The sequence below is a fragment of the Ruditapes philippinarum genome, unplaced genomic scaffold, assembly GCF_026571515.1.
Source record: "Ruditapes philippinarum isolate M1 unplaced genomic scaffold, ASM2657151v2 ctg4172_1_1_1_1, whole genome shotgun sequence".
Classification (NCBI taxonomy): domain Eukaryota; kingdom Metazoa; phylum Mollusca; class Bivalvia; order Venerida; family Veneridae; genus Ruditapes; species Ruditapes philippinarum.
In genome coordinates this window covers 100,927-123,876 of record NW_026864183.1, presented here as the reverse complement: position 1 = coordinate 123,876, position 22,950 = coordinate 100,927, and the positions used below count along the sequence as shown (strand labels likewise).

Here is a 22,950-nt window from a genome sequence, read left to right as displayed (position 1 = left end):
ATTGCCAAATAATCGATTTTTTTTTGTTTGCAATATTAACCAAACGATAATAAAAAAAGAAAACAAATGGTAAGAACTTTATAGACAGTAAATACATGAATAAATACTTGTACCATGTACATGATATATTGCCCAATAAAATGCCCCGCATTAAATAACCGCTGAAGTAAATACGGTTACATCGGTAACCAGTGAAGAGTATGGCTTTTTCACGGCAAATTTCCCCATCCAAACAAGTCAGCAAGTTGCTGCTACTTCGCTTTTAGCGAACTTCGGATATAGCGAACGATATTTTAATGTTCCATTGAGTTCGTTATAACCGGAGTTATACATTTATATATACATGTACATTACTGGACTGGTACTAAATAAGGATTTATTTATTAAACGATATAAATTAACCTTTTCGTGAATGGGGTAATATTAAACTGATGCTGATATCCAGAGACTGACCTTTATTAGAGCACTTTTTAAAATATTACTACCTAATATTTAAAATAAAATGTAGGAATAAGTATTAAAACAAGACTATTGCCATACAATGCAGGACAGTCTTAAAACTTTTGTTTGTATCACAGAGCATGTTTTTACAATATGCATATATGCATAATGCATGCATATTACAAATATGGGCTATCAATGTTCATGTAAGTTCTTAAATTTCTCTCCCATTGTTTGTCTCTTTTCTCTCTTCTTATTCTTTCTCTTTTGGCTACAGTTCTAGCTGACATAACTCTCTGTGAATGTTTATGAACTGTTTTCACTGCTTCTAAATCTTTAGGTCCAAAATGTGTAACTTTTGCTTTTTCTTTCACTTCAGAACCTAAACATAATCTGTCTCTTTTAAGAGTAGTTTTCACTGGATATTTAGTACCCTGACCTTCAGGTCCAAGCCCTTTACATCCATCCCAGCCAGACTTTCTCATCAGCTGAAAGCCACGATTGCTTTCTGGTATAGAAAATTGATCTGGTTTAGGTTTCAATCTGAGACTGAACAGATGAACAGTGGAAGTTTCATGCTTTATTTTTGTACATTCACGAAACTCACTTTTACATACATCACAGAAAAAGGTTACATTCTTATTCACTGCAGGTTTTTCATCTGAGCGTCCAGTGAAAGTATTTATTACAATTTTAGCATCTATTGCACCAACTTCTTCACATATTTCTAAAACCGTCTTTTCTTCATTATTCAAAATATATTTGTTTGCACCCACAGAAATAAGAAACTTTATCACTTCTATATGCCTAGAAACTGCTGCACACATAAGTGCAGTCCATCCATATCCATCTTGAAAATCAACATCTAAATCCTTTTCATTCTTGAACAACTTCTTCAGTCCAGGCAAATCACCATTTTGAGCACACTTAAGCATATGCATTTGAATACTTTTATTAACTTCAGAGTGATTAACCTTTCTCTTTTCATACAGTCTTTCAACACCACTATCAAAACTGTCAATGCCAAAACTTGGCTCATCAAGTTCTTGTTTTATCTCAACAATTTCTTTGGTTACTTTCCTCTGTTCTAATGCATTATATGTATCACACAATGTAATTGTATGTTTCTTCTTTAAGTTAATTTTCATTCCATCTTTGCTTTTTTCTTTGGAATTTCTTTTTCCTTTCCTGTTCCTTTTTCTAGTCTGTTCTGATTCAATATCATCTTTGATCAAATCTTCATAGAACGACTTGGCTTCCTCCCCAGTAAGACTTTCCTTGTTTACTTGCTTCTTTTGTTTGACAACATCATTTTCACATCCTTCTGGTACAAATCTGATCAAGTTTGTGTTTTCCATTCTTTATACACTAACCTAAAAAACACACAAAAAATAAATAAAATATACCATTAATTCTTTGATAAATTAAAAGTAAAAATTGTAATAATTTAAAATTAAATAACCTTAAGTGTATAAAAATAATTAAACGTTGGCTATTTTTAGTAGGTTTGTCAATTATTTCACGCATGTCCGCTACCTTTTAATAAATTTCTTTCATTCTAGATATTCCATATTTATAATCATTTTAATCACAAAAGAAACCAAAAATAGCTTTATACACTTTAACAATAAAAAATATAATGCTCAGGAAAGTCACATTAGTTAAAGCAGCACACTTCCACTGTCTCCAAACATTTGTTTATTTTATACTTTTTTAAAGCACAAATATTAATATTTTTAATGAGAAAAATATCTGAACTAGTAATTAATCTTAGCCAAAGTTATTTTTCAATTACTTGTCATGAATACAGAAATTTCTCATACAATAGTAACAGAACTGTTTAGGATAAAATAATTTGTTGAAAAAAAAAAAAAAATGTTTTGTCTACTCTTGAACACATGATTGTTTTGTCTACTTTTGAACACATGATTAATGTACATGTACATGTAATGTGAAAAAGTCATCTATACATGCTCAACATGCTATTTTGACTGTTATTTCTATCTTAACTGGTAGCAAAAAATTCTATAAAAACTGCTTTTTGGATAAGTGGGGGTTAGGGACAATCAAAAGCACTAAAACCAAATTCAAATCTGGTGCAACACGAAGAAAATGCATTATGGCATCAATATTAAATATCCATGTAAGAGAATAAATGCAGTCTATTGAAGGTTGTTGGCTTGCGCCATTGAAATATTGAACAATGGAAGCTAGTGTATCTGACTGTGGTTGACAACCATTGACCCATGGACTTCTAAATAGTACATGACTTAAGACTCATGCTTAAAACTGTGATTTATTATGGTAACTGTTGAACACAAATATTCTGATGCAATTCAGATACATGTTTCACTAATAACAGCACAAACATTGATTGAATGAAATATGCAACCATTTCTTTTATTGCTTTCTTTTGTTTAAAAGAATGCAATTGGCCCCTTATTCTTTTGTTTTGGAATATTGGAATAAACTTAATTGTAATATTGTTCTCTTTTGTTCTGCTTAGTAAGATGACCCTCTACATGTATTTCTTTTCTTTAGTGCGGATTAACAAGTGGATGTAATTTAAGGTTGGTCAATGTACAATTGGATGGAAGATGGATGGGATTATGGGGATGAGATGGGATGAAAAATTGATTGAGTAACATGATATTCTACAGGTGTTGTTTGAACACTTGAGGCAGATCTATGTTTGGAATAAACATGATAAATGAAAAAATATCTTACAAAATAAAAGCATAAAACCAAAGACTTTTATTACTTTTTTTAACATAACTCTGTGATAACATGCTTTACTTCTAGTTTATTATTCTTTCATCTAAAGTTCAATGGTTCCGGCATGATCATTTGATCAACAAAAGGAAAGTAATTCTAAGTCAAGATGATAAATTAACTGCATACATGTGACAACTGATTTTTACAGTGAGACGAACATCAGGATTTTCATGTTTAATATAGGGAATCGGGATCAGGATCAAAATATCAGGACTTTTTTAAATCCCGCTGGGATTTCACATGTACATGTATGCAACTGCATGTCTGCTGCATATTTGGCAAATTTAGGTTATTAATTGAACATTTAATATAAAAAAATTGATGGAATTACTTGTTTTTGTTTTAAACGAAGACTTTTACTAATTAACTTTCAAAAGGTGTTTTTTGTAGTTTTTTATCTCATATGATCACATTTATTACAATTTGGCCCCGATCACTGATTTAGAAACTTTGTTTCACATAAACTCTATTTTACAGAATGATTCTAAATAATTTGGTTAAAAACTTCACTGTTTAGTTGTCAGACCAACTTGTCCTAAGGTCAATTTTTCCCACTTGACATTGTTTTGGTCAACAGTTCAACTTGTCCCCTATATTTGTTCAAATCATCCTAAACCAGTCCATTTGTCCCCATTTTGGTTAACTCATCACTATTTTACCAAAAAGCAGAATGAAATTATTTGAAATCATTTTTATGGGAGAATGGCCGGGGTGCTGAGCAAAAAAATGCTAATTAGCGGGGACACAGGGGGAAATTTAGAATTATAAATTAAACTTTGCCCCGCGGGACCGCAGAGTAAGATTTAAGATATATAACAGCCCAGGCACGGGCGTAGTTTAATAAATAAAAATATACATGCTAATAAGCTTGGATGTGGGGCGAAGTTTAATAAATAAAACTTTGCCCTGAGCCCCCGCTTAAATTAGCGTGTATTCGCCCCATGACCCCGCCAAGCGAAAAGTTGAGAATTAACAAGTTAATATGGTGGGGGAGCAGAGCAAATAAATGCTAATTAGTGCTCCTGCCATTTTATTTCTTAAATCTTGCTCCTGGACCCCGCGAGACAAAGATTTATTTATTAAACTTCCCCCTCCCGTCTCTGCTAATTAGCGTGTTTTCGCCCCCGCGTCATTTTAACTTATTAATTCTCAACTTTTCGCTTGGTGGGGTAGCGGGGCGAAAACACGAATGCCACAGGTCAGCCACCATACGTATGTCACTATGAGTATGACTGAAACAGGTCAATTTTGAGCAATCAAATTAAATTAATTAATTTATTAATGCAGCACCAACAACATATGAAATATGATGAAGCGAGTTTTGTCATGAAAGATGAATCTGCAGAAGTGCAAATGTACATTGTGTCACCTAGATCTACTAGTCTACTGTGTGTGATGAAAAAGTGTTTTTGTAATACTTTGCCCAGTCCTTCTCAAAATAACCACCAAAAATACAGTAACGTCTCCAAATAAACTCCGAGTGATATTATAAAACTAATTGAATTAAATAAACTTGATTTTACCTATTTCTTTGAATAATTATGATAAAAACATAACACTGTCAATTTTCTTTGACATAAATGATAATTATGTCAAATATGATCACATATGACTATCATAACATCAACCAGACGCTTTTCCAGAGCGTCTCATGACAATGATTTTTATTATTTTATTTTATTTAAAAAGATCTTTTTAATAAATTGATTTTAAAGTTAACTAATTATTTATAAAAGAAATGAAAAAGTATTAAACTTGAATAAATCTCTTTATATTAAAATATTAATTAAAATGTATCTATAGCAACAAAGGGTTTACAAAATGGCGGTCTCCGGTATGGAAAGAGAAGACTCACTGATTGAAGCTCATAGAACCTCGCTCCTTGAAGTAATTGAAGATAAAAACAGAGCGGCAAGCAAGGTATTGCTTTGTTATAACTGGTCAATGTGATTGACGATCAAATTGTTTTGAATCAAACTTAAACGGCGAAGTTATCGCTAATGTTTACATTTTCGACAATGCAAAATATGTGGGTGGGGTAATATTTAGAAGATTATAATGAAAGGAAGTGGCTAGCCGTACGGGCCCGTACGGCTAGCCAAAAGTTCTAGCCGTACGTGAGTCACGTACGACTAGCCAGGACACACTGTATTGGCTAGCCGTACGGCACTTTTAAAACTTATATGGAAGTCGAAAATGCATATTATGGTGCCTCATATTTCCGTGGTACTTAACTGTTTAACACAGACAACATAATTTAAAAGAATAAAATTCTGGAAAACACATTGAATATTGTAGGATAGACATGTCAATTCCATCATAGTTTATTCCATTTAATGATTGCATGTAAGCAATTATGTATACAACATTGTAATTAACACCCATCTGCTGCCTAGTGAGTAAAATTGTGTTCTCATATTTCCAAGGCAATTACATTTTAACAGTTTCAAAAGCAAAATAAATAGTATTTTTTATTTTTTTAGTACACCTATACCTAGGCTCATCTGAAAGTGGGGATTTTCTCTTTGGCATTTATCAAATATGTCAATGGTTGTTTAACAAAGAAGATTTTCTTAAAAGGTATGAAATCCAAAAGTAAAATGGTGAAATAAATTACTCTGCTCCTAATTTCAATTAAATTATATTTTTTGTTCAGTTGTATACGTCACATTTCAATAAAAAAACAATAAAATAGTAAAAGTTAAACGACTGGCAGGTTCAAGAAGTCTAGGAAGTACTTTAGACTGTTTATACCTATTACCTTGGAAATATGGGTACCACGGAAATACGAGGCACCAGTATATGTTATTTTTTGTCTTTAAACTAGGATTTTAATCAATCTCGCATTTGTCCTAGTGTATTCACTTTAATACAGATGCTCCGCCATTTTGTAAAAAACTGAATACGAACAAGCCTTTTAATTATAATCTATTTTGATAAAAGTGTCAACGTTGCATGTTATTAGTTATAAGGTACATGATTTTCATGCTAATATGATATGTTGTTTTATTTGTATGAAAGATGAATTGTTAAATCATTTTTGTTAATTAAGCACATGGATCGAATAAATAATGATCGGAGGGAAAGAAGGAAAGAAAGAAATAAATAAAAAGAATACTGAAAAAAAACGACGAAAAGCAAAAATAATTTAATACTTTTCAAATACAGTAGATAAATATCGAACATAAAAGCACAGTCAATTAATTAGCCTTAATTTTATAAAGCCTACTTAGGGACTGACAATAGAATTTTAGAATGCGTTTCACGGAACATGCAAACTTTCCTTAATGATGGAAAAATTTCTATACCGTCGGTAATTGACGCAATTATCAGAGCCCAACAAAAATTATTTTCGGTGTTTTTTTTTTCAATTTGAAAATTAAACATAATGAGACAAAAAAGGATTATTATCAAAATTTTGTAAACTATTTCAATTGATGTTATTTTAAAGCTATTTTTTCTCGACGTCTTGAGATGACAAAAATATATATTCGTACTTTCTTTACTGTAGCCAACAAGGCGATTAATCTCTTAAAAAGTAAACATACGAAGACAATTGCTGTTTCTTGGTTAAAATCCTCATAAAGTCATAAAACAACATATGCATTTTTGACTTCCATATAATTTTTAAAAGTGCCGTACGGCTAGCCAATACAGTGTGACCTGGCTAATCGTACGTGACTCACGTACGGCTAGAACTTTTGGCTAGCCGTACGGGCCCGTACGGCTTAAGCCACTTCCATAATGAAAAATACCCATTGCTATTGCTCTGGTATTTTTTAAGACTTAAGGATGAAAGACTTTACAAAAGATGTTTGATACGAAATATAAAACAAACCTTTTTCGTGTTATCTCTAGCCAAATTACTTATGTGTGAACGATTTGAGCCATTTAATAAAATGTAAAGTCTATACAGTTTTTTCCTACTGTCAAACTGTTACATTTATGCCTATTTTTTTCTGACTGTCATGTTTACAATTGGAAAATTATGGATATTCTGTAATCATTTTAATTACAAAAGAACAAAAAATAGCTTTATACCCTTTAACAATATAATGGAAAGACACAATTTAATTAAAGCAGCATGGTTTTTTTTGAAAAGCAAAAATATTAAAAGTTTCTAATGAGTAAATTATACTAAATATGTTGTCATACTTTTGCACCAGTAAATAAACTTAGCCGAAGTTCTTTTCCAATAACTTGTCAATATATACAGAAATTTCTCTAACATTATTTATGTATTGAGAGAACTGTTCAGGATAAAAAAAATTGTTGAAAACGATTTGAATTTTTGGCTGAATAGCAAACTTGTATTGAGAGAGTAATTAAGTGAGATTATGAATCATATTAGATGTAATCAAAAAATGAAAAATTTTAATATTTGGAAAATATCTATAAAAAACAGATACATACATGTATTTGTATCTACATGTACATGTATCAAGTGAAGTTGGACATTTCTTCCTTACATTGCTAATTAACGCTACCAACAATGTCTAACTAGGCAGTGTCCATGTAGATAAATACAGTTGATGGTTGGATTTTAGAAAAGACCTTGCCATCCAAAAAATATTTCCAAGTCGCTTTGACAAGTCTAATTAGATTGACTATATTATCTCAAGTTGAAATATGCAGGCTCCCAAGAAAGGTAAAGGGATTAGAAGTAACAGGTGCTTGTAATCACAAGACATGGTACAGATTAAATTGTATAGGCATGCAAGACACCAGGAAAAGAGATTTGATTTATCTACTTAATGCATTTATGTTAACCACAACTTTTTGTCTACAAGAAAAACTGCATCAAATCATTCTTTTTACGGTTACCATTGTCTTGAACACAGGCCTTGACTAAATGGGAAGGTGTCTTGAAAAATGGTAAAAAAAAATATCAACAAAAAATAGTAAAAACTTTTGAAATATTAAAATAAAATAAATGATTGATGCTGATTTTCAAGCTACATGTTTAATTGTAATTTGACTCTACAATGAAATGTTTGCTTTATCTACTGTTATTTATATGGTAAAAAGCCCATTTAGTTTTGTTTACCTTATTCAGGACCTTAAAAAAACTGTACAAGTTCCCATTTTCATAAATAATTTTGAAGCGCATCATAAAATATTTGAAAAAAACCAAAACAAAAAACTATTTTTAGGTGGGTCAAAATCTTAAATATGCATGAAGGTTTAATAATAACTTAACATATTTAACAAAAAAAACTGGCAGTTTAAGAATCTGAGATTTTAAAAGTCAAAGTTATTTCTCCAACCAGTATTATGCCGAGGTTAAATACTCAAGTCTTTTCTTTTCATTCTTTAGATTTGTAATTATAAATGTCATCCAAAAAGAGTGAATGGTTTACTATAAATGGTTACAAGTTACAATTCTAAAGGTTGTTGCAAAATTGTATACTGCAGTAGAGCTATGCAAGACTGCACATCCACACAGTCTGATGTATACTGAATTCTAATTTCAATTTTTAATCTCAATTCAAATAATTTTGGTATGAAAATCATTGCAATTATATAAATTATGAGCAATTCCCAATTCAGTTGAAATGACTACAATTTACAAGTCCTGAGCAGGATACAGGGATAATTACTATTCACCTGACATCAGCAACCATCCTATATATGCCAGTATCTTATTTATCCCTCATTAGGTACAATATCATTGTTGATAAAAAATTAAATGAAATGTTCACAAAAAGTATAGTCAAAAATATTTATGCTTTTAGTAAAATGATGATAAAAGTAATCACTTCATTGACATTACTTACCATGCAAATTCATTTGTTTTTTCCCCATCTTCATTTTGATTTTTTGAATTTCTAAAAATTGTTCCTCATCTTACTTAATTTTCACAATTTCCACAAGTAGCAGATCAGTTATCTGGTAAACTACTATTTGTTCATCAAACAAAGCTCTGGGATTTATTTTTTCACCCAAAGTATATGTAATAAATTGCCAGTTTCTAATATGCCACTATAGTTTTATTGTATCTTATCCCATTGTACAAACATACTCTTAATATTTGCTTAACACAAAACACTTGAAATGAATCCCTTAGAATAAACCATTTTCAGGTATGTTTTAATACAGTTCAAAAAAAAAATCACAAGTGAAGAATATTTAAGGCTTACAATAAAAATCCAGCATTTGTACAGATTGTAGATTTTTGTTGATTTTGCCGGCATTATGTTTGTTTCAGCTGGTGTATATTTACTTAAGATATTGTGATTTGAAAGACATTTAGATTAAACTTTTGTCAACATGGAATGAAACATTATTAAAAGCTTATCAGTATGATTGAAACTTTATCACATGCTGTCAACAGGTAGTTATACCTGTAGTGATAAGATTGTTTTTAAGTAACCAATAGTGTATTGTGAAGTCTGTGTGTTAAAACAAATCTTTTAACTCTCAATTTTAAATCAGACTTGTTAAATTTTGTCATGTGAAGAGATTTAGAAGATTCATGTGTCACACATAAATTCACAGAAAAAAATATATATTTATTAGATCTACATTGTTAAAAAAAATCTGGAAAAAAAGCTGGATGAAATTTATATTGTGTGGAATAAACAACTTATTTGATAATTATTATTAAAGAACAAATATACCATATTCTTTAATATTTAGATTAGGAAGTTTTTATTTTTTGCATTTGAATTTAACTTGAATGGACTTGCCGTGAATAAATTTTAAACAGTGTTTGGGTGATTTTATAACTAAAATCGCTCGGGTAAAAACAGTAGTCAGGTGGTTCCAGAGCTTTTTTAAATAAAACGGGAACATAGGTAAACAATGGCAGAAAAAATGAGTCAGCTAGAGAAAGATAAAGGTAATAAAGATGATAGTCAAAATGATGCAGGGGATCAGGAAAAGCAAAGACCTGGGTCTCGAAGCCCAGAAAGGCGCCGGAAAGCCAAGAAACCCCAGGAAAGAGTATGGGACTGGCCTAAGAAGAGCTTTTTTGAGCTTTCGTGTTTTGATCCAGCAGAAGGTGGAGGTTCTAGTAAAATGGTAGAAAAATTTGCAGTGTGAAATATATTTTTGAGATATTAATAATGATATTAATGATAAAATCTTTTTTTTAGGAAGGTAGAGTATTTAGATTTAATTTGCATTGCCATATTTTAGGAATGCAGAGCATAATAAGCCTTAATTTACATGGTTTTTCATATGGCTTTCACTAATAACAACATTCAAATGCATGTACAAAGTTTGTGTGAGCACAAAATAGTTAACCGAAAACTGTATAAATCAGAGACTTTAAACACAGTACTACACAAACTTTCAAAATGTTGATTGACAATTAATGTCACAAATGTGCATGTTTTTTTTTAATGTTTTTGTAAAGGCAAAAATGTATAAACTGATTGCTTCAATATCCAAAAGAACAAAATTTTATAATTGTTATAGCTGATTGTATATTAATCTTTTTCTTAACATACATGTATATGTTGAAGAAAAAATTATTTTTCAGTAATTGATACAGTATGATACATTAAGAGATTTCTTAACCCTGAAATTATGAACATTACTTTGTGGAGAAGAAGAAAGATTAAAAATGATATGCCCATGTTTTAAGCACAACAAAAAATCGGAAAATATTTATCATTTCCAGTATAAGCAACAGCAGTTTGTAATTATAATAGATATTCAATGATGTCACTGTATTGATGTTACCTCATAACTTGTAACCAATTACATGAATAGAAAATACTGCATAAAATGATTTATTTCCTAGGGAGTAAATTGGACCAGCTGTTATTTAAATCTAGACAATTCCATTATTATGAGCTTATTTAAATGTTAGAATATTTGCTAAAACTTTTAATATTATATTTCAATATTAAGATATATTTATAATTTCAGAAAAATCTGGTTCACAGAATAGTATATGTTGGAAAATTAAGAGAGAATGTTGATGACAGAATTGAAGTTGGAAGTGAGTATAGTGATTTTGTTGTTTTTTCTTTTTGTTAACTTAAACTGGGTGAAAATTTATATTTAAGTCAAACCCTTGTAGGCAATAAAAATGTACTTTTTTTTAAAAATCATTGTTATATACTGATTGTTAGTTGTCTAACAAATGTTCCTGGTTTCTTTACCAGTATTTGCATTAAAAAAAGTCAGGCCTGCTTTTCTACAAGAAACTGTCATCTTGTGTACATGATTTCCTTTATAATACCTCCTGGCCTACATGTAGGGTCCATGTAACATAAGATTAGCTAAAAAAAAGTGGAGGTCCAGTAATTGTTTTTAAAGAAAGATAAAAATAAATTAAATTTCCATTAGTGACCATTTAGTGAAATGTCATACATAACAACATTTCAGATTCTTTTTCAACCATTTTATAGTTGAATGGGTAGTATTTTTATGGATAATATTTTTTCAAAGTATTTTACTTGGCTAGAACACACATTAAGGAGCATTGGTGACTTCCTGATGTCAAAAGGCCAGTCTGCAAATTTTTGCAAGAGTGTGCCTATGTGATGTTGAACTGGTAGTGACACCGTGAGTGACCTCAGATGTAAAGAAAGAACACACAAAAAATTCCTATATTGATAGTTATTCTCATGTTATCCAATAGAGAGAGTGAAAGTTTAAGAGGAACAGTCAACTGTGTGTAATTTATATCCATTAATAGGCTGTGTAATATGAGGTGTAATTTTTATTTTTCAGATCATTATGACAGATTGTTGAAGAACTTACAGAATAACTACCAGCATGCTGAACAATAACAGGTCTTCTTCTAGTGTCCCTTAAAACCCTTTTAGTTGTAAGGAAAATCTATATATCTTCCCCAAAAATTTTTAAACCCCCTTACCAACTTAATTCTTAAAGAACTTGCTCTCTCAATCTGGACAAAACCATTTTTCATTTTGGAAAAATTTTCAAAATAATATAACTAATGCCAGAGTGCAGCCCATGATCGAGGGCATTGATTGCTGTTTGATCTTTGGTCTTACGGGTTTGCCTGTTAAATTCATCTTTGCCCACAGGCTAGGGTTAATAGTACAAAAAAGATAAATTCTGTTTTACCCTAGAGGTAGAAAATTAAATTTTATTTTTAGTCACGGGGACAATGCCCCTAAAGGCAGTGAGGCCCCATTGTCCATTGTCTGGTTGTGTCAACAAAATTTTTTCAACAACTTTTTCCTCCTAAACCATTAGGCCATATTTGTTGAAACTTTGCAGGAATGCTCCTTGCATAAAGCTCTACCAAAGTTGTTCAAAGAATTAATTCCATAAAGAACTCTGGTTCCCATGGCAGCCTAAAGATATTTTTACAAAAAATCTGAAAAAAAATCTTCTTGTAAAGAACCCAAAGGTCTAGAGCTTAGATATTTGGCATAAAACATCTTCTAGTGGATGCCTACCAAGTTTGTTCAAATAAATGCCCTAGGGTCAGAATTGGCCGGCCTCAGGGCTCATTAATTTTCCTTATATGCATATATATATATTTTTTTTTTTAGTTTTTACTATATATATATATATATAGTAAAAACAAAAAAAATTCTTCTTGTGAAAATCCAAAGCAGATAGAGCTTAGATATGAAACATCTTCTAATGGATGTCTAGCAAGTTTGGTCAAATAAAAGCCCTAGGGTCAAAATTTGCCCCGCCCCAGGGGGTCATTGATTTTCCTTATATATACCATGTATATAGTAAAAACTTAAAAAATCTCTTGTGAAACTCCAAAAGAGCTAGAGCTTAGATATTTGGCATAAAACATCTGCTAGTGGATGTCTACCATGTTTGTTCAAATGAAAGCCCTACGGTCAAAATTGGGCTGGCCCCAGGGGTCATTGATTTTCTCTACATGTATATAGTAAAAACTTTAAAAATCTTCTTGTAAAAATCCACAAGAGGTAGAGCTTAGATATTTGGCATCAAACTTTTTCTAGTGTATGTCTACCATGTTTGTTCAAATGAAACCCTAGGGTCAAAATTGGCCCTGCCCCAGGGGATCAAGGTTGACAGTTCAATCCCCAGCCAGGTCAAATGTTTGTTTTCCTTCAATTTTTCTGTCATCTTTTTATAAGCTCACTTCTCACTTAGTGACAGGCTGAACTGTTTATTAAAATGACTGCCAGAGTTAAAATTAGACAACAACATCTAAACCACTGGTTCAATTTTGAAATAATTTTACACAAAATTTCCTTGATGACAGTGTACAAAAAATTGTTCAGATTAAGCTGTCCCTTGTTTTCAAATTGTGCTTTTTTGGTGAAAAAGGGACTCAACTTTGACCTTTTGACCTTTTTCTCAGGTGAGCGATCCAGGGCCCTCTGGGCCCTCTTGTTGTTAAAGTGTGATGATAATTGAAAGATGATTGAAATAAAGCCAGGATTAAGATAGTCACTTACAAATATCCATAATTACTTTAATTATTTTTAATGAAAGGTATATGATAAACAGAGAAGAATAAAAAGATAACTGAATTATATATAGATACATAGATCAACTTTGGCACTAAAAACAGAAAAATATGCAAAATAATAACTATTTTTGTAACAATCAGAATTACATAATTGTATTAGATTTTTTATGGGATTCTAAGCTTGATTTGTGTAAGAAACACATTATATTCCCAGTCCTATTAAGTAAAAGAAATTAAGTCAAGTTCCTTTAACCCATTACTTCATGAGCATTTTGTGAAAAATGGCTGTTTTCATTGAAAAGTCTCCCGTTACAAGTTCAAATTGCTATAATACTATAAAAACTGCTTCAACACTAATCAAACTTGGCACAAATGTTGACTGGACCATTGCACTTGCAACAACATGCTCAGGCTTAAATTTTCTGTTACCATGGCAACGAGGGGACATCTCAAAATTGCCAAAAATCACTATTTTGCGTTGATTTTTTCCATCAAAATTGATTTCAAAGTGCTGCACTTTCTCAATGGATTGAGATAGAGTCAAATGCTTTTCAGCGTTGATTACACGTTACCTTATGATCAATCTGGGGTCATTTACAGCCTCTCACAAGTCCAAAATTTTTCTTGGCGATGAGGGGGACTCCGCCCCCCTTCAAACCCCCCAAACAGAAGGGGGCACATCCCCCTTCTGGCAACCCCCTGATGTATCTTTTGGTTGGGGGACCGCGCCGAAAAAGAGGTCACTTTTTTTAACAACATTTCTCAAACAAAAACAAGTGTTTGGGGCCTAAATAAGGCATTTTTTCATCATTTGAGACAACAAAAAGGGGGGGGGGGTGAAAAAGGCGTGTATATGAAGTAATGGGTTAATGTCAATTATTATAGGATTCTATTATTATTATTTTCCAGACATCGTCAGATATGATTCTTGAAGTGGTGAGAGATATAATAAAGACACAAAAAGAGGAAGATGGTTTTCTAGAACAGGCAAAAATACTTATTGTCTCACATGATATATCCTTTATAAATACATGTTTTAATTTGCTATACAAATCATTAAAGCTGCACACCTCCAGATGTTCTAAAATATTTAGAGAAAATCAAATTTGAAGAGATGTAACTCTAAGATTTTAAGAAAAGTAAAAGATTCAAGATTCAAGTAACAATTTACATGTTATGTATGATTAATGACTGATCTTAGTATATTTATAATACCATATTTCTACTGCAGGACTAACACAGTAACAGCTATTTTTGTATATTTTGATCTCTTTTTGGTAATTTACATGGATTGTAAGTGCAGTTTGCAGTGTGTAAATTACTTTCTTTGTTCACTACACAATACTTTGAAATACATTTCCAAATTTTCATGAAAATTGGTAGAATCTTGTGGCATGCAGCCTAATGGGAGAGTTTTAAAAGTTTGATATGCTTCATAATGTGACAGTCCAAACATTTACACCACAGATTTTGAAATTAAAAAAAAAAAAAAACAACTTTTAAAGACTTGTACTGCTTTGAACTTGGAACAATTCATTGTTAATTCAAAAGAATGCCTTCATAACCAAATGTATACAATAGGTAGCTCAGATCTGTACATTCAAATTCCATTTTAGACTGAATTGACTCCAAATTATTTCACATTAGAAAGCTGTTAGCTTCATATAGCTTAAAGGTTGGTGGTTCAGCTAAAATGCAGCTTTTGATGAAGGGGCATCTGAGATCTTCCTCCATCAGTAATTTAGCTGAAAAAATTGCCATAACATTGTTTGCTTCCCAGCATTAGCTCCACATCTCTGAAATAAACAGTTGGTTGGTCCATATTTGAATTCAGACAATTCAGCATGTTAGTTTACTTTCTACATATTCAGTTTTTCCTCGAGTTTCATTGACAACCATTAACTAGATTTATCTCTCTTTAATTCAATAGAGAGATCTATAATTGAATCATTTCCAACCACATGCATGGGTGCAAGTTTTCAGGCATATGCCTGAAGCTCAGGTTTTTTGTGACAAATTTCATCATTTTTTACTATAAAATTATGTATGAAAATGGTTATGAATAAAGGTTTTCAGGTTTTTCCAAATTTTCAATCAACTTGCACCCATGCACATGTACACTACTTAAACATGTATTAATAACTCCTTAACTACGGTGAACGTATCCACACGTCTTTACCAACAGTGGAACTTCAGGACGTTGGATATACAGGCAGCTAGAATGGAATCTTATGAATCATCAGAAGGTGCCGATAAAATTATCATAGATCTTCTCTCACAACTACTTAAACTTGGTAGCAAGTTGGCGATCATTCCAAAGGTATTTCATCTTTTTCTTAAACTGCTCAAACCAAAAGTGATTGGCCTTTGCCACCAGCATAGTGCCAGGTTAGCCTGCACTTCCGTGCAGTCTGACCAGGCTTTATATTGTTGGCTGAACAACTTCAAATTATCATTTTAATATTTGTAAAAAAATAAACATGGATGGTTCAAAAAATGGAAGCTGGACAAGCCTATTTAACAAATTCAGTAAGTTCACACATGAAAATCAAAATTGTTGCCAACTTTTCTCAGCCTTATTTTGAAAATTAACGCATATATACTTTAACATATCAAGTTAAACCATATGAAATTAGATGTAACATAACAATTATTTTTTTTTTAAGATTTTTATTTTATTATTCTTAGAAATGGTTTATTTTTTTTGTCTTGTTTTTTTTTTACAGTAGAAGATATTATTACATAAATAGTGTTATATCAGTCAGTGTCAATCCCTCTACCAATATTTTAACCAATATTTCCTGAATTATTGCCTGCAAGATATTGTTTTGATGTTGTATGTTCATCTATTTATATATTTGTTTGTCTGTCTGTTCGTCTGTCTGTCTATTGGTCATTCTGACTAATGTTTAACAAATTACAAGAAATATTACTTAAATGTTTGTATACATCAAATTATTACAAGGAAGTTTGAGCAAAGAAGATTTTATCAGATTACTTAAAGAGTTGCGAGTCCTTTCGCTCTAATATCCTGTACATGTTCTGTATGTTAAGAAATTTTGAACAAAAGATGTTCTTTGTTTTGAGCTTGACAATTTGAAGAATAGTGTGAGCTATTGTACTCATGTTAGCATCAGTATTTGTATTGCAGTCGCACTTTGGTTAAGATTTGCGTGCAAGTTGGTATCTCTAACTACTGAAAGGAATTTGTTAAAACTTCACACACCTGTTTTCTGTGATGATCTAACTTGTTGGGCATAGGTCCCATAACTCTTAGTTACCTTTTTTTAGAGTTATGCCCCTTTTCTTACTGTCAAGCACTGAGAATACTCGAGCCTACTGTCTTATGGACAGTCCTTGTATTGGTATTTAAATCAGGTTTTGTGCATGAATGTTGGCATTCCTCGTTATATTTATATCCAATAAAGAATACATAATTACAAAAAGTAAAACTCTGTGTCTGCGAATTTGGTGTTGTGATACCTGTTTTATGAAATGCCAGTTGTGAATTTGATCTAAATATTTTGAGATTATTCTTTAGATTATGCCTGATGGTACTAGCTTTATAAATGAGGAGGATTGGGTAAATAAAACATGCATTTTTTATGGGTATATGAAGTGCTGAAAGTCTTTGATGTGCTGTATTGTAAAGCATGGTGTTAATCTCATTAAGATTTTGATATTGATATGGAGTTTGATATAGGAATAAAGAATGTGTTTTTTTTCACTTGCACATTGGTATGTTTAGGTTAGCACTGTAGATGTAAAAGCACATGGTATTGAAATTCAATGTGAAGAAATTGCTTAGTTATATATATTGTTTCCTTGTATTTTTCCTCTGAATTCCCCTTACCAGTAATGTTGCAAAACTGGTATTTGGGATATTTCATAGTCTCAGTTGCCATATTTTATATGCAGTTCACAATTGTTACATTTTATGTAGTCTCTCAAATAAGTGTTTTGCTTTGACCTGAACCTATTTTCAGTTTAGCTTTACTGGATCTACCAATAGATTAGATTATCTTTTAATGAAAGATAAGTGTCTGTAGCATCAGAGGACTCCATGGTTTAGTGGTTTGGGTTACCATCTTCAAATCACTTGTCTGCGAGTCACTGCTGTGTGGTTTGAATCCATTTATGAGAGGAAACTCACATACAGAAGGTTGGTAGTTCTACTCGGGTGCCAATTTGTGCCTGATATAATGCACAGAGGGGCACCTGATGTCTTCCTCCACCAGTAAAGCTGGAAACTTGCTAAATCACTGACCTTAAAACTTGTTGGTGTGACTTAAAATCCAACAAAAAACAAAACATCTGTATCTGCATAATTTAAGAACAACAAATATTCTTGCACTGTGCAAAATTTCTTTCAGATGAGGTGATGTGACATGGCAATTATGTTCTCTATTTTGATTTTTTTTAACCTTCTTTAAATCACAAGAACTTGTTATAAAACTAAATGCTCAATGTTGTTAAGTTTGAACCTTTTGTTTCTGCCTTACATTTATGGGGTTGAACCTTGCTTTAGATGTTGAATTGTTTCTAGTGAAGGAGCTTTTCAGGTAGCATATAAAATGCCGATGGTAAAAATATACACATATGATAGGCTCTGTAGATAATGTAGAGATGGGCACTTAACTATCTTCTTTTACAAGTGCACTGAATGGGACTAGAAAGTGGGCATATGTCATGAAGAGTCTACTTAAATTGAAACAGTGTTATTGTGAAATACTTAGAAATACTTTCAAAAATACTTTCAAAAATACTTAGAAAGAACAAAATCAGTTTAAGTTGATTTCCTATGATTGGATCATTTACTATAGTATTTCATTTTTAATATATTTATCAGGCAATTGTGTCCGGCTTGTTTAAAAGATCAGTTTCATATTATCATATTTATATAATAAAATGTGTGTAAGGATGATTTACTACATTTCAATAATGACTTAATTTAGATAAAGAGCACTGAACAATGCTCACTGCCTGGCGAGTTGTTTTGAGACACTTTGCACATTGTTTGAGTAGAAAAACAGAATCAACGATTAGGATTTTAATTCAATTGACAACTTCTTCTACTACTACCACTTTTTCTTCTTCACAAAATGATTAAGTTTAATCTAAATTTCCATTTATAAGTAAATTTGAATCAGTTTTCATAAATTTGAATCAGTTTTATTTTTTGATCCTTATTTCACTGGGAATTTGTATATTTTGTACATATATTTAGCTGATAGTCTGCCACTTTTCTCCTGTATTGTTATTTTATTCTTTTACATGTATTTTGTTATTCAGATCTATTGTATATTTGCTTCCAGTAATATGTAAGGGATTCTATTGAAAGGTTTGTGTATGGTGTATATTTTATACAATCATAGACTTTTACTCTAAGCCTGCTGATTGAAAAAGATTCTACCCATGTGACCTGAGTGCAGACCAAGATCAGCCGGCACATCTGATCATGGTCTGCACTGTTCACTATAGTCAGTACATATTTTGAAATTGATGAAATGTTTTGTCCAGATTGAAAGATGGACAAGGCCATATAAGATGTTTTTGGTGGTTAGAGGTTCACTGTTTGAATGCACTGAATGATGATGGCTGGTGCTGTTATACATCTAAGTATTATGGGTTTGATCTGGCTGATTAATTTAAGCTTCTGATACCAAAACCCCTTACATTAACAATGAACAGTTACAAATTCAAAGCTTGACAAGCTACAAATTTATCATGGCATGGGTAAGATAGAAGTTTTCTATTTTTAAACTTTGCCATACTGGAAGCAGATATAAATATTTTCCTAGTCTTTCCAACCTTTTGCCCCTAAACTTAATACATGAAATATATATGAAACAAATGTAATGTTACTTACCATATTTTATTTATCAATTTTCAGATTGCTTTTAAGTCAACACTAGATTCTTTGCATGAAAAGTTCCCAGATCTTCTTCCTCAACAAGGTAGGGGCTATATGTTTTGTTGAAATGTTTCTGACAGTTCATCAATAAATTGTGTAATAGTATTTTATTTCATCATTTGACATTACAGGAGTAAAAATATTGTGAAAAGATCAATTCAATTTTGTGTTTATTTCGTATCATGTTATCACCATTTTAGATACTGAATTTAATCCATGTAAATTGTACTAAATTATTATATATACACTGTATTTTAAATATATTTGTTAATATATAAACAGGTTCATACCAGTCACAGGCACCCAATATATTGAGTGAAAAATGTAAAAGCATTTAAGTGTCTTAAGGTCCGAGTGTCAATAGATACCCCTGGTCTTCGGATTGCTAGAATCTATCTATAAATTCCACAACAAAAAGTCTTGTTTCTGCTTATGGTAGTCCACATTATACTACAAAATCATGCCACCTTCTCTTGGACAGCCCACATAGTATGAAGTTCTTGGTCATTGCCTATAAGACTACAGTTTGACCAAATCCAATAGGATGTGTTTTTTTCATATCAGGCAGTCATAGTTGAAGTTTAGTGATGTGAGGTTTCAATATTTAATTGCTTGTTTGTTCACTTTTAGCACATATTCACTTTTTACTGGAGGAGAATGACTCTACAATGATAATGCCTGAAGAGTATTTGGACATGTATGAGAAACCCTTTGATGTCACTTTGGAAAGTGGTGAGTTTTTTATCAATTAGGTAGTGTAAAATTATTTTAATGGCAACCAAACATAAATATCAGATTTATAAATTATTAAAGTTGAAGCAGCAAAGCTAAATTAATATAACCATTGTTCTGCTTTAACAGGATTGAAGAAGACCCTTTATGTTATATTTAAATAAAGAAAGAACTGAGTATTCATAGATTATTTCATGCATTAGCATGAATATTGGATATAACTACAGAGTGACTTTCCTTAAAGCTGCATGGCTTTAGATGAGCCAAAATATTTCAAGAAAACCAGATCTACTAAGATATTATAAAAAGGATTCAAGTAATAATTTACATGTTCTGTTACATTTGTGATTAATGACTGATTTTGTAATCTTTATCACCATATTCTACTCTGTTGTTAACACAGTAAGGGCTGCTTTTTGATATTTTGTGATTTATGTGAATTTTAAGTGTCATTTGCAATGTGTGGATTAATATCTTCGTTCACTTCACAAGATTTTACTTTTAAATACATTCTAAAAAATTTTACGAAAATTTGCATGAACCTGGAGGCATGTGGCTTTAAGCTTGCTGGATGGTTTTTCTTTAAGCAAATTAAAAAATTCTTTGTCCGAAGTGTGAGCTGTGCTTAGAGAGAAAGTATATATATACATTGTATATATAATGTTACTATGTGTTTGATGATAATAATAATTCACTATTCAGCATCATGTCTTACTTTTTTCTGTTTTCTTTCAGAAATGGTTTGGCCATTACCAACAAAGTTGTTTCCATACAACTAAAGATCATTACATAATGGTAACAAAAAGCATAACAGTGTATTTTAATGATTTATATCTACATTAAAAAAATTACAACAACAAAAACAAAATAAACAATCAGACACTATTATACATGGTATGCAAAATTCAGTGACTGATATTTTTACTTAATAAACTCAAAGAATCATATGAATATGAGGACAAAAATGCTGTTTTTTCTGTCCCACAATTAATAAAAAAAGAAAAACATTTTATATTTATGCTGTTTTGTCTGTTTTCTTGATGCCTGTGATAGTACTTATGGAATGTCAATTTCCAAAAAAATTATTTTAAGATTATTTTGAAATTTGTTTAAGCTATGTTGTATATTACATTTCATTTATCATTTCATGCCTTGTAATAAACATTTAAACTTGTTTCAGTGTTGTTCTTTATATGAGACTGTTTCCTTCTTCAGTTAAAAGAAAATGTAATAATGGATTTTTTTTCAATTATTAAAAAGGATGTTACTCCATTGGATAGACCGCATTGTAACTTAATAGCTGAAGAATTATTTATTTGTTTCGTCAACGATTTTATATATAAGTGATTGTGTAGATGACCTCAGTTTTAAATGTCAATTTGTCAGACTGAGTTCTAAGTTATATAATTTAAAACGTAATATTGTTTTGCTGGGATAAGGCTCGTGTATTACTGTTTGATGTGAAAAAACACTAATGTTTCGGTGTTGCATTGAACATAGTTAGCAGATGATCCTGACAAAAAACTATTAGTTTGTGCTGGTGTTGGTATCTTATAATTATTAGCTCACCAGAACTGAAAGTTCAGGATAAATTATTTGTAAAAAAAAGGTGATTCCCAAACATACACTTTAAATGGGTATTGTTGCATGCCTGTCACATGTAATCTACAGCTGTCTTAGTTTATCAACTGTCCGTTTTTTTTGGTTCATCTGAGCTTAAATGGAAACACAATATTAAAGTGTATTATAATAAGCACGGTCTTAAACATACTTTTTAAGTTTACTGAAATATTTTTGCTTGCCACTGAGAGTGTACTGAAGTAAAAGTAGATTTACATCTTATGAAATAATGGATGAATCAACACATCTTTAGTTGATAAGACCCTTAATTTAAATGATCTTAAATATTTCTGAAAGATCTTCTGTTGTAATTAAGGTTGTTACCACACTTAGGTGAAATTTATTATGCTTCTCAAACAATTTTCAAACGTCGAATAATATGTACAATATGTATAGCAAATATTTGTCCACATTATATGTAATCATTAAAATATATGCATTTATTTCTTATTGAAAAATTTGACTTAGACTTTATAGAAAACAGATATCTTATTACCTCCCTTTATTAACATGAAATGTAAATTCGGTATTATCTTTACAAATAATGCTTTCAAAATGAATAATAGATGGCAATTTTGTGTACAACTATAATAGCTAGGCCATTATGTAACAAATTGTTCATGATCAAGTTGTGATTTTAGTTTACAGAATAATAGTATGAATAAAGTATAGCAATCGCTTTTATTTATACTTTTTGGTTAATGTATTTGATGGTAGAATAAAAGTGTTGACATTATAGGTATACTATATGAAGTTATGTTTAGTTTTGAAGTAAAGGAAGGAAATTCAAGTATATTGTACTTATTGCATATGAAAGCAACATTCCAACATATGTCCAATACATTAAAATACGTGTACAATTTGTTTTTCATATAAAACTCCGGAAAGGAGAGATACTTCGAGAGCAATGAAATAGAGAGAAAAGGAATCTCTGCAAACCACAACGAAGAGTGGTAAATAGCAGGCCTGATTGTTTTGAGTCAGTTCATAAGAGATAGCGGAAAATGAAATGTTCAACTCTCGCGCCCTAGCACCGGCTTAAGCGGTATTCAAAAGCAGTATTTGTTCAAGGAAACAG

General features: G+C 31.1%; 2 protein-coding genes across 3 annotated transcripts; one reads left to right on the top strand and one right to left on the bottom strand.

The window, feature by feature from the left end:
- Positions 1 to 448: 448 nt before the first annotated feature.
- On the bottom strand, positions 449 to 9,403 carry LOC132724770 (G patch domain and ankyrin repeat-containing protein 1 homolog). 2 transcript variants are annotated; one of them, XM_060709734.1, is made up of 2 exons: positions 8,994 to 9,403; positions 449 to 1,814 (listed from the first exon to the last, which is right to left on the bottom strand). In XM_060709734.1, exon 2 carries the CDS (start codon positions 1,797 to 1,799, stop codon positions 621 to 623), a length of 1,179 nt encoding a protein of 392 aa, XP_060565717.1. In that variant the 5' UTR covers positions 1,800 to 1,814; positions 8,994 to 9,403; the 3' UTR covers positions 449 to 620. The 2 variants fall into 2 exon arrangements, with proteins under 2 accessions (XP_060565717.1, XP_060565716.1); XM_060709733.1 differs by lacking the exon at positions 8,994 to 9,403 and adding an exon at positions 4,740 to 5,133.
- Positions 9,404 to 9,768: 365 nt separating this feature from the next.
- On the top strand, positions 9,769 to 21,426 carry LOC132724774 (testis-expressed protein 47-like). Its single transcript, XM_060709739.1, has 8 exons — positions 9,769 to 10,239; positions 11,095 to 11,167; positions 11,905 to 11,960; positions 14,492 to 14,620; positions 15,768 to 15,926; positions 19,500 to 19,563; positions 20,151 to 20,252; positions 20,988 to 21,426. Exons 1-8 carry the CDS (start codon positions 10,021 to 10,023, stop codon positions 21,029 to 21,031), a joined length of 846 nt encoding a protein of 281 aa, XP_060565722.1. The 5' UTR covers positions 9,769 to 10,020; the 3' UTR covers positions 21,032 to 21,426.
- The last annotated feature ends 1,524 nt before the right edge of the window (positions 21,427 to 22,950 follow it).

Excerpts from the sequence above, each read along its gene's own strand:
- LOC132724770 (XM_060709734.1), bottom strand. The coding sequence starts at position 1,799 with ATGGAAAACACAAACTTGATCAGATTTGTACCAGAAGGATGTGAAAAT.
- LOC132724774 (XM_060709739.1), top strand. The coding sequence starts at position 10,021 with ATGGCAGAAAAAATGAGTCAGCTAGAGAAAGATAAAGGTAATAAAGAT. Across the intron at positions 11,961-14,491 it reads ACTACCAGCATGCTGAACAA|GATTCTATTATTATTATTTT; the intron begins TAACAGGTCTTC and ends CAATTATTATAG. Across the intron at positions 14,621-15,767 it reads TACTTATTGTCTCACATGAT|GTATCCACACGTCTTTACCA; the intron begins ATATCCTTTATA and ends ACTACGGTGAAC.